This window comes from Ctenopharyngodon idella, chromosome 15 (genome assembly GCF_019924925.1).
Source record: "Ctenopharyngodon idella isolate HZGC_01 chromosome 15, HZGC01, whole genome shotgun sequence".
Taxonomy (NCBI): Eukaryota; Metazoa; Chordata; class Actinopteri; order Cypriniformes; family Xenocyprididae; genus Ctenopharyngodon; species Ctenopharyngodon idella.
Genome location: NC_067234.1, coordinates 8034132 through 8050068, shown reverse-complemented (window position 1 = coordinate 8050068; position 15937 = coordinate 8034132). Strand labels below are relative to the sequence as shown.

Sequence of the window (15937 nt, the reverse complement as noted above, 5' to 3'; positions counted from 1 at the left end):
TGTTCACTTTAAGGAAGCTTTTTACATTTGCATTGCTGCCCGGCAGCCTTTCTTGCAGCCACAGCTTAAGAGTTCAAGGATGGTCTGGCTTGGCTATGGAAGAGTTGACCACAATGGTCTCCAAATGCTTGCGTCCAACCAACCCCAGTCTGTTGCCACCAGTACATACTTAGTTGGGGGGATTTGGTCGCTGTTGTCATGTCATCTGCATTCCAGGTATCCCATGCTATCTTCTTGCCTCTGGTTGCAAATGCAGATACTGTGTCATAGCCAGTGAAGGCATAGAACACAGGAAGGGCCTTGGATTTGTAACTGCCAGTAGTCTCCACATCCTGATGACATGGGCCTACAACCATGTAGCGTCTGGACCAATCAGGCACACAATTATTCATTATATTTAATGAATTACCCATAAACTCACTCTATCAAAGTTCTGTGAACCCATCCCCCTACAACTGCAACTAGCATCCCAAACGTAGCTAACACACAGGCAGAACTAGGTGTCCTGTTACAGATACATGGTACTTTTACGATCAGAAAGAATTTTGCAGAGACTAGTGACTCTGACTTCATTCTTTCTGAGAAAGACAAATAAACTCTCTTAATCCTATGTATTCTCTATATAACCAATTGGGAAATGTATAAACATGTATCCAATTTTCCCATCTCATGACTTTCCTTTTATAGACTTTATTCTATGTATTAATTCTCTCCTTTGAACTATTTTGGTATTAATGTTCCAGAGTTGAAAAATGTACAGTTAACTGAAATTACATTGGTAGCTTGTTTGGTATCGACGGACTCCAACTTTCGTTTCCTATTTGGTAATTTATGTTACATGTTACTAACTCTGTGACACATTAGAATTATAAGAATCTAGAAGATTCTTCTCTCATTCATCCAATCCAGTTTCTTATGCTAATATCCTGCCAAAGTCACAAAATCTCGTAAAGTTCCCTCCGAGGGGGCAACTCCTTATTGGCTCGGACACCTTAAGAGGGTGTGACATCTTCACCCCTTATATTCACTGATAACAAGATCAAGCGCTCTTCTCTTTTACCGACAAATGCTGATGTTAAGATGATGCTGTGAGAAGCTAGAAGCTTCTAAGGAACCCCCAAGCTTGTGCCAGGCTTCAGCCTAGACCTTCCATTCACCAAAGATCCTCTGAATCCAACTGGTTCTCTTTCATCAAGACAATATCAGCAGATTCAACGGGAGCCTCCATAAATCGCATCAGGACAGTTTTAATTTAACTTGGAGAGACATGCAAGTATCAAACTTAGTCTCATTATCTGATACATTGAATATCCTTACCCCTTTTAAAGAAGGGCCTGTTAAAACTAAACTGATGGTTTGCTCAAGGCTGTTGATCTGCTGAATTTCAAACAATGCTGTAACTTCTTGCTTTTCTATACTCTGCTTCAACTCTCTCTTTCCCTTGGTAAACTGTATGCATGTATGTGTGTGAATGTTAGAGTAATTAAGTGTTTAGTCTAGTTAATAAAGTCTTGTTCATGTCACACGTAAAGTTGTCCGTGTTTCACGCTCATATACTGGAGTCCCTATTCATGCAGATCCTGACTACAGGCTCTGAGTAGCACTGTACAATAAGATTGTTATTTCCCATAACCTGGAAATGAACATTTCTTAGAATTAATAAACAATTAACACTGTGTGTTCATTGGACAACAGGTTAATTGATTGTAATATTAATTTTATTACATTAAGTTAATTTTATTAACTGATCCAAATATTTATAATTAATTATAACTAGTTATGATTAATTATTCATATTTATTTTGAGCTAATTTGCTACAACCAGTAAACTGAATCAAGACTATCTGCTAACTTGCTTGTCACCATTGACAACTGGCGTACCATGAGACAGCGAGAAAGGGTTACACTTTATTTTAAGGTGTCTTTGTTACACTGCAATTATATATTTAAGTACTGTACATTAATTATACATTTGCTGCTTTGAAGCAATCTGTATTGTAAAAAGCGCTATATAAATGAAGATGACTTGACTACTGAGTAATATTAAGTAACTACATGTACTTACTATAGGGTTAGGATTAGGGTTTGGTTTGGGGTTAGTTGCATGTAATTATGCATAATTTATAGTTATTACTGGAGTAACTAAATGTAACATGTAACAATGACACTGTAAAATAAAGTGTTACCCAAGAAAGTCCTCAGTTTCTGTTATGGCACACTGGCCTGCACAAGAATCAAATCAGATTGCCTCTTGCATACATGAAGAGGCAGATACAAGAATGCTACTCCATGTGGCAGATTCTGCAAGAAAAGGATTTAAAAAGATCACCCTGTGCACTTTGGACACAGATGTTGTGGTCCTAGCCATTACACGTGTCAGAGCTGGACACTGAGGAGATGTGGGCGGCATTTGGGTCTGGCAAGAACTTCAGATACATACCTGCCCATGAGACTGCCAAGTCTCTGGGTCCTGACAAATCCAAGGCCCTTCCTGTGTTCCATGTCTTCACTGGCTGTGACACAGCATCTACATTTGCAACCAGAGGCAAGAAGACAGCAGGGGATACCTGGACTGCAGATGACATGACAACATGACAACAGAGACATTCAATGCCTTGTCAAAGGCTCCAAAAAGCATTCCAGAGGTGGTGATTTCCTTTTCCATTATGAACCATTTCCCAATTCTCCTCTATGATCACACCAGCAGCCAACTCAACATTGATCAAGCTCGTCTTGCGTTGTTCACAAAGAAAGGAAGAGGAATGGAAAAAAATTCCGTCATCTAAGGATGCACTGGTGCAGCACCTCAAAAGAACAGTGTACCAAGGAGGACACTGTTGGGGACAAGCACTTGAGGTGGCACCAAATATGCCATCTCAGTCTGGGGCTGGATGGACCCAAGCGATTGGAGACGACTGTGGTCAACACTTCCACAGGCAAGCTATTCCACTCCTAAGTTGTGGCTGCAATACAAAAAAAGCCTCCTTAAAGTGCACAGCTCTGTGCCAATGTAGAAGAGACTGTGATGGAGACATTAGCTGCATTCCCACTGTCGGGCCAAAGGCGAGCGTGCTAGTGCGTGCCAGGGCCAATCACTGTCACTTCCGGGGGCTTGATCGGGCCTCATCAGAGTTTCCTCAGGGCCAATGGCCAGGGTTTTTTGCCCGCCGAATACCTTGGTCCAAAGCGGGCCAACTGGGGCTTGAAGAGTGGTCATGAACAGAGGCGGAGTTTACCTGAGTCAGGAGACGGTCAACTCCTGCTCATTTCCCATGTTATTATATCAGGCTACCAGCTAACTTCAACATTTAAAGACATTTTAAACAATTTTCAGCTAAAAGCTCACTTTCAGACACCAGTGAGTGTTTGAAATAACTTCCTTGTTATCCGATGGGGATTCTGATCACCGTATGAGGCAGAAACATACTTATATGTGATGATAAAGTCTATTTGTGCTAATCATTGTGATAATAAATACACATTTAATCATATAGACAACCTATATATGATTATAATCGTGTATTTATTTGGTTTAATGTTTTATCAGTCTCTTCCCTGTGCCTTTGTTGATACCAGACGAATACATCCGTATATCTGTCACACTCACACACTCCGGTTAACTCATATAATTTATAACTCCTGTTTTCTACTCATGAGCTCCCTTTGTTGCTCTGGCTGAAAGGATAACAGAATAGAGAGACCGAGAGATCGCTCAAACCTTCTCGGATTGCAATCATCGCATATCTTACAGGAAAATTCATAGAAATGCTCAGAAATGTGATGTAAATGTGATATTTTATCAATGTTTTTCTAAATGTGTAAGCCTTTGGATTGAAAAGCCTTAATGTAGGTGTTTTGTGCATTCTTGTGATCATAAATAAATGGAAGCAGCAGGTGCAACCGAATAGGTACGTGTTCTCTTTTTATGTGAAATGGTAAAAACCAGTTTGATTCAGCATGACTGACACTCCTGACACAAATTAATAAATTACTGTTACTGTAACATTTTTATTATAAAACATTGGTCAAAAATTAATGTTGGAATCTTAAGTCTTCAAGTAAAGACCAAACATTTGCTTCTGTCATGCTCATTTTGCGATCTAGCTAGTTTTCAGTCAGTTGGTGAAATGGTGAGGTCATGTGACGTTGTTCTGTGGAGGTGTGTTAAGGGCGGGTTTTAGGGAAGTGCTGTGGGGCTACTGGCCCGACAGTGGAGATGCAACTTGATTTTGGCTTTGGTGCTTGAGGTCCGAGGCTATTGGCCCAGCACAGCATGTTGTTAGCCCTGGCTCGTACTGGCCCGACAGTGGAAAAGTGGCTATTGAAGAATAGGCTCAACAACTAAACAATCAAACATGTTTCTGAAATACACTACCCAAAAAAATTAAGGGAACACTCACAGTCTAATAATTATAACAATTTTCACAGTATAATTAAACTCAGTCAATTAAACTTCAGGGTTATCAATCTGTCCAATTAGGAAGCATAAGTGATTGTGAATTAGTTTCACCTTCTTTGGTGCAAATAAAAGTGACAACAGGTGCATGCTAATGCCAGCCTCATTTGGCTAGAGTGTGTAGGTGAATGTTTCGATGACGAAGGCATTGATGCCACTGACTGGCCCTCACGTTCCGCAGACCTGAATCCAACTGAATACCTCTTGGACATTATGTATTGGAGCATCCAAAGGTCTGATCCAGGTCTGGGAGGAGATCCCCCAGGACACCATCCGTCATGTAATCAGGAGCATGCCCAGATGTTGTCCTGAGTGCACACAGGCACGTGGGGGACATACTCACTACTAGGGCTCTACGGTTATGACAAAAATAATTGTTGATTATTCCATTGAAATTGTAATTGTAATTATGAATTATGATTATTACAGTTTACACTGAATGATGTTTTGAATAGCTTTATACAATTGTTTGAAGCAACTGCATGCCATATTTTTATATGAAACTAAGCAAGCTGAAAACAGATTATAATGTTATACCATACATTATACATTATAATGTTATACCAAAACTAAAATTAAAACAACCTGTAGAAAGAAAAAAAAACACATCTTAAGCACACTAAATTAAGTTCTGTAAATGGACTTTTTTTGTTATGTTTTTTGTAATTGCACTTTTGAACGGTTATGTAATTGTGGCATCCATAATTGTAATCACAATTACAAATTTGATTAATTGTGCAGCCCTACACACTACTGACTTACATTATGAGTTGCTGTGATGAACTTAATGCAAGTTGGATCAGCCTGCAACTTCAGTTACATAGATTTTTGGTGTGATTTTTGAACCCAGCCATCTGTGTGTTGATGATTTTGGTTTCCATTGACTGTTGTCACAATTTTGTTATTAACAAATTACAGAATGTATATGAATAAAGATTTTCAAACTGAATATTTCATTCATTGAGAACCAATGTGTGATTTAAGTGTTCCCTTATTTTTTATATTTTTTTAATATTATATTATAATTTTTTAATATTATATTATATATATATATATATATATATATATATATATATATATATATATATATATATATATAAGATGGAGCTATGCCATGTAGAGATTTAAATACAAATAATACAATTTTAAAATTAACCCTAAAAGAAACAGGCAGCCAGTGCAATGACTTCAACACCGGGGTAATATGATCTCATTTACCAGTGCCTGTGAGCATTCTTGCAGCCGCATTTTGGACCATTTGCAGTCTGTCTAAGACTTTATTTTGAGCACCATAATATAGCAAGTTGCAGTAATCCAATCTTGAGATGATGAACGCATGAATAACTCTTTCCAAATCTTTCTGGGATAAAAAAGGCTTAATCTTAGAGATCATCCTCAGTTTGAAAAAACTCGTTCTGACAATTTCATTTATCTGCTTGTCAAACTTTAGCGCGCTATCGCAAATCACCCCCAAATTTTTTACATGATGTTTCCTAAAGGGGCTCAGGGGACCCAGCTTAATTTTAACTGCGTTATCAAATTCAGAAGGACCAAAGATAATGAATTCTGCTTTCGATTCATTTAGGCTCAAAAGATTTATAGACATCCATGCCTTGACATCATTCAGACAAGCCAACAATCTTTCCATGGCAGTGGAATCATGTGACTTGAATGGTACATACAATTGTGTATCATCTGCGTAGCAGTGAAAGGACACACTGTATTTATGCAGAATTGAACCTAATGGGAGCATAAAAAGAGAAAAGAGAAGTAGTGCTAACACAGACCCTTGAGGAATACCACACGATAAAGGTGATGAGGCTGATGTACACTCACCCATATCAACAGAGAAACTTCTATTTAACAAATAGGATTTAAACCACTTTAAGGCATTTCCAGAGATGCCAGCACATGTTTCAAGTCGTGAGATGAGAATATGAAGGCCAATTGTGTCAAAAGATCTAAAAGCAAGAGTGCAGCCATATTCCCTTTATCGGCTGCCAAAAAATATCATTAAAAACCTTTAATAATGCTGTTTCTGTGCTATGATATTTCTTAAAACCTGACTGAAATACTTCACAAATATCATTTTCATCAAGGAAAGACTCCAGTTGAATAAGAACACTTTTCTCTAAAATCTTGACCAGAAATGGAAGTTTAGAAATTGGTCTATAGTTGCAGAGAACGCTCTTATCCAGATTTTCTTTTTTCAGTAAGGGCTAAACTACAGCGTGTTTACAGTAGTCAGGGACAATCCCTGAAATAAAACTTTTATTTATTATAGAAACTATATCAGGGTTTCTACAGGTTTCATCAAATCTAATTTAATGCCAATTTTTAAAAATTTTAATGCCATATAAATTATATATATATATATATATATATATATATATATATACATATATACACACACAGTGGCAAGAAAAAGTATGTGAACCACTTGCAGAATCTGTGAAAATGTTAATAATTTTAACAAAATACGGGAGATAATACAAAATGCATGTTATTTTTTATTTAGTACTGTCCTGTGTGTGGTTACCTGGATGATCTATGACTGTTTTTTTGTTTTGTGATGGTTGTTCATGAGTCCCTTGTTTGTCCTAAGCAGTTAAACTGAGCTCTGTTCTTCAGAAAAAATCTCCAGGTCCTGCAGATTCTTCAGTTTTCCAGCATTTTTTGCATATTTGAACCCTTTACAGCAGTGACTGAATGATTTTGAGATCCGTCTTTTTAATAGATGGGGGGTGAAAACATTTGGAATTTGAAGATCAAGGTAAATTGTATTTAATTTGTCTTCCGGGAAACATGCAAGTATTTTCTGTTGCTTCCGAAGGGCAGTACTAAATGAAAAAAAATTATATTCAAGCGAAATAAGAAAAATTTGGACCTCCTCATCCTGTTCAAAAGTTTTTCACCCCCCGACTCTTAATGCATCGTGTTTCCTTCTGAAGCATCAGTGAATGCTTGAACCTTTTTTAATAGTTGTGTTTGAGTCCCTCAGTTGTCCTCCATGTGAAAAGATGGATCTCAAAATCATTCAGTCACTGTTGTAAAGGGTTCAAATATGCAAAAGATGGTGGAAAACTGAAGAATTTTTGGGACCTGGAGATTTTTTCTGAAGAACAGAGCTCAGTTTAACTGCTCAGAATAAACAAGGGACTCATGAACAACCATCACAAAACAAAAAAACAGTCGTAGATCATCCAGGTAATGACACACAGTATTAAGAATCAATGGTTCACAAACTTTTGAACTGGGTCATTTTAATAAATTCAGCTATTTTTTTGTCTTATGGATTATATGTAAACATCTTTTATGTAAAATATCTTACTCAGGACAGTACTAAATAAAAAATAACATGCATTTTGTATGATCTCTCTTATTTTGTAAAAATTTTGCACATTTTCACAGATTCTGCAAGTGGTTCACATACTTTTTCTTGCCACTGTATATGTCGCTAAATGTCAATAGATGACGTCATACAGCAATTAGAATATTCATTATGCCATTAAGTTGTATTCGCATTCTGCATTCAGCCCTTTACATTTGTTTGCTTCTCTGCTGCTTCTCTTTTTGCTCACATAATGTATTTTAATACAGCCAAATTCCCAATAAAATTGTTTCATCTATATATTTTTCTGTTTTGTTTGCAGACAATATAAAATGGTGACTGAAATGCGGCCCATTAAGACTACATACAGGGCTCGACATTAAGCCTTGTCAAGTAAATCAGTCATTCATTGTCTGAGTAAAACAGTTGCTTGTCTGGAAAAAATAGGATTTGTTTTTATTTTTTGGTGTAAATATAAATTTATTCTGAAGCAATATTCTTTCAGAATATTCCAGCTTTGACATATATAAATCTGCATATTTGTGATATTTACACTGAGGGCATTTTTTTTTTTAACCTTTACAAGGGGCAATTTCCCCCCACCCAATCCTGTATGATTCATGCAAAATGTATGATTCATCTTTTATTTTTAAATTCTTAAAATTGTTCAATAAATTCAATTAGAATAAGACACTAAGGGCTGTTACCAATCAAATTAAATCATTTACAATAAAATATATATATATATATATATATATATATATATATATTACAACTGCATTAAATAATGTTATGGGATTGTTTTAAATATTTTTTTGAAAATTCAAATAAGAAATGTTGGGGGGAAAGTGATACTTTTAAAAATGAAACTAAACCACCAGTAGGTGGCGGCAAGTAACCGTCTTAATAAGTGAGTCATTGAGTCATTCATTCAAACGATTCATTCCAATGGCTGATTCATTCAAGAATGAGGCAGTTGTTTATGAATGAGTCACTGCCTGCGTCTCAATGTGCATTCTATCCATCCTAAATAGTATGTGACATTAGTAATATTCAATACTATTTATAGTATGCACATTGGGATGCTTGACTCAACCGATTCGTTCAAAACGCTGAATCATTCAGTAGGCTAATGAAAACAAGGCTGCACAAACAACCTTGTAACCGTCATTATACAGCCTATTATTATTCACTATCGATCGCCACTTACACGAAATGTAATCAAATCTGTCATTCTTGCGTTTTGGTGATTCCCAAGTTTTTTTTATTTTTTTTTATGAACTATTTAATCAGGTTCCTTGTCCGACCTTGCAAGTAAAATTCTCTTTCACTTGCCCCTTCAAAAAATCCACTTATCCCGGACTAACTGTGTCGAGCTCTGACATGTTATAATCCTGATTTGTAATCAAGACGTTGTCTGACAAAATCACCATACACATAAGATAAAGACATTTGCTGTGATTTTGGCTGTACATGTAAAATGATCACTCAGGTTAGAAGCAATAGTCAGAGGTGTAAAGTACTTGAGTAAATGTAATTAGTTACTGTACTTAAGTATCTTTTTGGCTACTTTGTAGTTGTACTGAGTATCAAAGATATTGGCAACTTTTACTCTCTACTTGACTACATTTTTGAGCAAGTAAATGTACTTTTTACTCCACTACATTCGTGATAAGTAATGCAATTACAAATTACATTCTTCATAGCAGCTAACTTTTTCTGCAGCAGTTTGTTTCTGATATAAAGAAGCGATATCATCATCTAAGGGCATTGAAGGTACTATATCTTTTGCATTTTGACTTCACTCCCCCAAAACTTGTCAACAAGGCTACTTTACGTGAACGTGAGTGCATTAGCAGGTAGTTGCTGATCGCAGATGTTTTATTTATTAGATGAGGAAATGACTGCAGCTGGTGATGAGGCTCAAACCAGCACATACAGTAGACTTTGACTATTTAATTTTACTTAACATTGTTTTATTTATCCGCTAAATTGACAAGACCGTTTCGAAGGATATTGGTTTACTTATGGCCTTTTTGTGCACTTTTGTAGACGTTTAAGAGGCTGTTGTGTCGACCTTGATTTATTGCAACATTGAGGTGTTCAGTTTTATTTTGATTTTAGAAAATAAACTTGATTTCTCATCTTACAAATCAATTGTTTCTTATTTTCACTGGCATGTCTCTCAGGTGTTGAGGACTAGTGCATCTCTGAGCCTACATTCAGCATGAGTAAAATATTTAAGTACTGTTAAAATCAGATACTTTAAGACTTTTACTCAAGTCGTATTGGAATTGGTTACTTGTAACTTGTAGTGGAGTCATTTTCGATGTAAGGTATCAGTACTTTTACTCAAGTATGGTTTTCAGGTACTCTTTACACCTCTGGCAATAGTATCTATTTTATTTGTTCTCTGACAGAGCGCACATCCTCAACTGAATGAGCTGATCCTCTCAGTCACTCACTGAACAGCAGATGCAGAGAGAGGTGTGCCTGCGGCAGGAAAGCAAGATCTCGCGCTCGTGCAGCAGTACCGGGGGTCTCGGAATATAGATAAGGTTTCAACAAGTTGCTATATTTGTCACAATGCGCTTTCTTGGAAAAAAGTCGCTAAGTTGGCAACACTGATGCAGCCTTCCGTCTCCAGGTCCAAGCCAGGTCCAAGCAGATTATGAAACGGGAGAATGAAATCCAGAAAACAAAAGTAGAAAGAAGGATTATCTATGCTGAAGCTGCAAGTATGGTAAATGGACAGAAAAAAGGTATTAACAGTCAAGGGACAATCAGGAACCAAGAGCAGGAAAAAAGATCAAATGACAGGGTGTACGTGGATAAAAGAGACCTGGTTACATTCATGGTGGGGGGGGAATGGTCATAACAAATTATTACGATCCCTGCAAAAGTTTGGATCTGAATAACTTACTGACAATACAAGGTCAAGACAAAAATAAAGTGGTATGGTGTGCAGACTTCAATGCTCACAGTACAGTGTGGGGGGGCTGTCATACTGACTCAAATGGAAGGGTAATTGAAGAGTTGATGGAGGATAGGAATTTAGTATGTATGAATGATGGTAGAGGTACGAGAATAAATGTAAATAAGGGGAAGGAATTGGCAATAGATCTTACCTTAGTATCTAACTCGCTAGCTGGTTTTAGTAACTGGGAAATTTGGACAAGTGATACAATAGGCAGTGATCATTACCCAGTCGTTTGTTCAATTGGAGAAAGAGGGGAAATAAGACCAGGTGATGGAAATCCGAAATGGATATTTGAGAAAGCAGATTGGGACAAGTTCCAGATATTGAATGAGGAGGCAATAATGAGTATCAAGTTATCTGAAGATGTAGATGAATTGAATAATCAGTTTACATCAGCAATTATAATAGCAGCAGAGGGTTCTATTCCAAAAAGTAAAAATAGGAAGAAGAGAAAATTGGTACCATGGTGGACAGAGGAATGTCAGCAGGCAGTGAAGAATAGGAATAAAGCATTCAGATTAGTCAAGAGAACTCACAATATGCAGCATTTAATCCAGTGCAAGAAGGCACAGGCTACAGTGAGAAGAACAGTACGGCAGGCTAAGAGGGCTAGTTGGAGGACTTTTTGTGATGGTATAGGAAGAACAACACCAGTGGGCGAAGTATGGGGAATGATAAAGAGGATGGGAGGAGATAGAAGGGAATGGGAATACCCAGTTATATTAACAGAGGAAGGTACAGCAGTGTCAAATAGGGAAAAAGCAGAGAGCATGGTCAAAGCATTTGCAAAGATACATAGTTCGGAAAACCTATCAGAGGAAGAAAGGAGGAGAAGAGAGGGGAAGATAAGTCAATATCCAGGGATATTAGAAAGGAAGGAGGAAGTAGATAGTATAATAGATGAACCATTTACTATGGAAGAAATGAAGAGAGCAATAAAAATTTCAAGATCATCATCCCTGAGGAAAGACAAGGTATGCTATGTGATGTTAAATTTAGGAGAAAGTGCGCTTTTGAAATTGTTGCATCTGTATAATAGAGTCTGGGAAGAGGGAAGATTGCTAAAAACTTGGAAAGGAGCAGTTGTAATTCCGATAAGGAAACCTGGCAAGGATCCATCAAAACCCACCAGCTATAGACCAATAGCATTAACCTCTAATTTATGCAAAAAAATAATGGAAAGAATGATAACAGAAAGGATATCATATGAGCTTGAGAAGAAGGGAAAGATAGCAAATTATCAAAGTGGGTTTAGGAAAGGTACCATTGATGCAGCTGTCAGACTAGAAAATGAAATAAGGAAAGGCCAGGAAAATAAAGAGGCAGTAATTGCAGTGTTTTTGGATATAGAAAAAGCTTACGATATGATGTGTAACTTAATTAGAACTCCTTCCTTCCACAAGGTGGGGAATGGAGGGAGAGTTTTCAATTGGATAAAAGATTTCTTGTGTGAAAGGAATATCCAAGTAAGAATAGGATTAGAATTGTCAAATCAGTATATTGTAGAAAATGGTACACCTCAAGGTAGTGTAGTAAGCCCACTACTATTCATAATAATGATTAATGATATCTTTTAAAGATTCCAGCTGATATAGGTAGGTCACTTTTTGCAGACGATGGGGCCCTGTGGAAGAGGGGGAAAAATATGGATTATGTAGTTGGGAAAGTGCAAGGAGCTATAGATAAGGTGGTGGAGTGGGGGAAAGAATGGGGATGTAGATTCTCAGTGGAAAAAACCCAAAGCGTTTTCTTTACTAATAAAAGGATAGATGAAAGATTGAAAATAAGGATGTTCAGGAAAGAAATAGAAAGAGCTGGAACATTCAAATTTTTGGGGGTGCTTTTTGATTCCCGTTTAACATGGGCAGATCATATTAGAAGAATAGTGGAAAAAAGTAAAAAAGTAATAAATGTAATGAGATGCTTGACTGGTAGAGAATGGGGGGCAAGTTGCCAAGCATTGAAAAGAATTTATGTGGCCCTGATAAGATCTACGGTGGACTATGGCAGTATAGTTTATACTTCAGCAGCTAGATCCCATTTAAAACAATTGGATGTGATTCAGGCTCAGGCGTTGAGAGTGTGTAGTGGAGCTTTTAAAACATTGCCTGTCTCAGCTATTCAGGTAGAGGCAGGAGAAATGCCACTGGAATTAAGGAGGTGGCATATAATAGCAAATTACTGGGTTAACTTGCAGGGGCACAATGACTTGCACCCCACAAAAGAAGTGCTGAAGGAATGCTGGAGGAAAGAGAGAAGTAAAAAGGACAACTTTGGTCATATAGGGAATAAAACAGCAGAAGAGCTTGGGGTATTTGATATGAAAATCAGTTCTTCAATAGTACATTCAGTCATAGCCCCATGGAAGATGATATGTCCGAAGGTAGATTGGTATCTATTAGAGAGTAAAAGGAAAGAAGAAAGTGCTGATCTGGTTGGGGTGTTTAATGATTATATTACAGAAGTATATAAAACTATACTCAAATCTATACAGATGGGACTAAGAACCCTGAAACAGGAGTAACAGGAATAGGTGTGGTGGTTCCAGCAAGAGGTATTAAAATCAATAGAAGAACATCTAATAATTTAGCAGTATATACACAGTGGAGATGGTTGCAATTTTATTTGCACTACGGTGGGTGGAAAAAGCAAAAATAGACAAAATCGTAATATGCACAGACTCAGCTTCAGCTCTAGTTAGTTTAATATCTTTCCATTCAAAAAGTCGACAGGATATACTATATGAAATTCTCTACTCAGTTACAAGAATAACATACCAGGGAGGACTAGTTTTTTTATGGGTTATTTTTATGGGTTCCAGCACACTTAGGAGTGAAGGGGAATGAAAAAGTGGACAAGGTCGCAAAGAAGGCATTAAAGAAGGAAAAGGTAGAAATGCAAATAAGAATCAGTAAAGTGGAAGTGAAATGCATAATCTGGAAAAAAATAACCAAAAATGGCAAGAAATGTGGGATAGTGAGGGGAAAGGGAGACACCTATACCATATCCAAAAGAGTATTAAAGTAAATAAGGTAGGAAGTGGAGACAGAAAAGAGGAAACTGTACTAACAAGACTAAGGCTGGGACATTGTGCTCTAAATAAAATGTTAAAAATGATAGGTAAACATCAGACAGGTATGTGTGAGGAGTGTCAGGGAGAGGAATCGGTGGAGCATGTAATTTTACATTGTAGGAAATATCAGAGGGAGAGAGTGATAATGGATAATAAACTGACTGGGGTGCAGAAACTCATGTTAAAAACGATACTAAGTATGAATGATAGGTTGTTAGGTTTTTTAAGGGATACTGGGCTTTATTATAGGGTATAATGGTAAGGAAGGTGTTTTTTTCTGCCAGTTTGCTACATTTTAAATGATTATTAAACAGCAAGCACAAACTATGCGAAATCGGCAGCCCTTCCGGAGCACTCAGTATCCGAATTCACTCACTTGTTTCATTCACTCCTTCAAGTGGACTATATTAGTGGACTAATGTAGGGAATAGTGAATGAGGGTATAGGGGGGCGATTTCGAACACAGCATAGGTAAGCTTTAAGTTTCACCAGCTTTCCTCCCCGCTTTCCATAGTGGCGACGTTTCTTTTCCAATGGAGGCCAGGGCTTGCGTTTCAACCAGGTGGGAATAATCAGCAGCGGCTTAGTAATAGGGAGCTGCAGCTCGCCTCTTCTTTCTTTAAAACGTTTTTTGTATGAGCTCCTAATATTTAAAAGTGTATGACGATCATAAATCAGTGCGGAGGTAGCATTTCGTATAAAAAAAATTTTGTTAGTAAAACAGCTATAAAAAAAATAAAAATTAAAAAAACTGGATAGGACAGAGAGATGGCATGCCATGTACACCGGCGCCATCTTGCCATCATATCTTGCCAAGATATGATACAAAATACATAATTTGGTTATGGTTGAAAGTAAAATGGTCGCCATGCCGACCATGAGGCGTTTTTTGTGATGGCTCCAGTTCTGAAAATGTTCAGGGCCCCACACTGTAGAAGTGTACCAAATTTCATGCTTTTATGAAAAAGTGAAAAAAATTTTCACATATCACCTGGATTATAAGCCAATTCTTAGATTCTGAATATTGGTAATGGATGATTTTTTTTGTACACTTGTGTATTAATTTCACATAAATTATGTAATTAATATAAAATCACCTCAAAGTCTCAAACAATGTGTACCCATTATTTCATTCCCACCTCATTTTGCACAGCTTGTTTCATGATCTCGTCAAAGGTCACGAATGTGTCGTTTCCTCTAATGGCATCCTTCTCTAGATAACCTAGGTGAATGTCAGTGGCAATGAGGATCTTGAATGTGTCCTCATCGTCACTAAAAAAAAAAAAAACAACAAAAAAATAATCATTACAACATTCAAGAGGAATACTGGAACAGAAAACGATTCAAAAGTGTATTGTAAATGAATGGTAGCCTCGCTCTAAATGAGAGCTACAATAAACTATACAGGTTTAGAAATGTAGGAATAAAAACTTAATTAACAAGCAATCATCAGACCTACAGTTTATGTGGTTCCAGAAATTTTAATTTACTTTTGAGCCGTCATGAACAAAGCCAGCTGTCACAATCACTTACCAATCACCCAGTTAATCCATGTTGTTTTGCAACTTAAAACCAGACGAAAGTTTACAAAAAGCGAGTAAACATACTCACATGGTGTTTCCAGCTGATGTCATACTGAGACTGCACTGAGACACTGAAAAATGATGATGATGAGGTAGAGAGACAACAGACAGATCCAAATCAGTTGATGTTGATGTTGATCTAGAGATTTATTTATTGTACCTATATCCTAATGCAGAGAAAATTACAAACTGTACAATATGTGCATACCATAGATCGGCTCCTAAACATGCGTGTTATTCACACAGAAGAGCAGATTTGATTCTAAAACTTTACTAAACAAACCTGCTGCTAAGTATTTTAGATGAGATTTGAAAGATTTCGCCGTACTGTTTGTTCATTAACAAATCAAAGCAAAAGAAAAATCACTTTACCTATCAAAAGAATTCAACTGCTCCCCACAAGACATTCGTTCACATGCAAGCAATCTCCTCCCACCACGGAAGAAGTCATACGCTCGCGGGAAGTTTTGTTTGAATCCTGGGAAATGTAGTTTATATCTTCAGTGGGTGCATG

General features: G+C 37.1%; 1 protein-coding gene across 5 annotated transcripts in view; it reads right to left on the bottom strand.

Moving 5' to 3' along the window:
* Nucleotides 1-15895, bottom strand: part of mre11a (MRE11 homolog A, double strand break repair nuclease) — a 152219-nt gene extending 136324 nt beyond the window's left edge. The window contains exons 1-3 of one of the 5 annotated variants that reach the window (XM_051862123.1): nt 15796-15895; nt 15452-15494; nt 14980-15112 (exon numbers count right to left, since the gene is read on the bottom strand). In XM_051862123.1, coding sequence (XP_051718083.1) covers nt 14980-15112; nt 15452-15474 — 156 coding nt within the window. In that variant the 5' untranslated portion in view covers nt 15475-15494; nt 15796-15895. Of the gene's footprint in view, nt 1-14979; nt 15113-15373; nt 15495-15631 lie in introns of those variants that run through there. The other 4 variants (XM_051862116.1, XM_051862118.1, XM_051862120.1 and 1 more) reach the window with 4 other exon arrangements.
* Between the last annotated feature and the right edge of the window lie 42 nt (nt 15896-15937).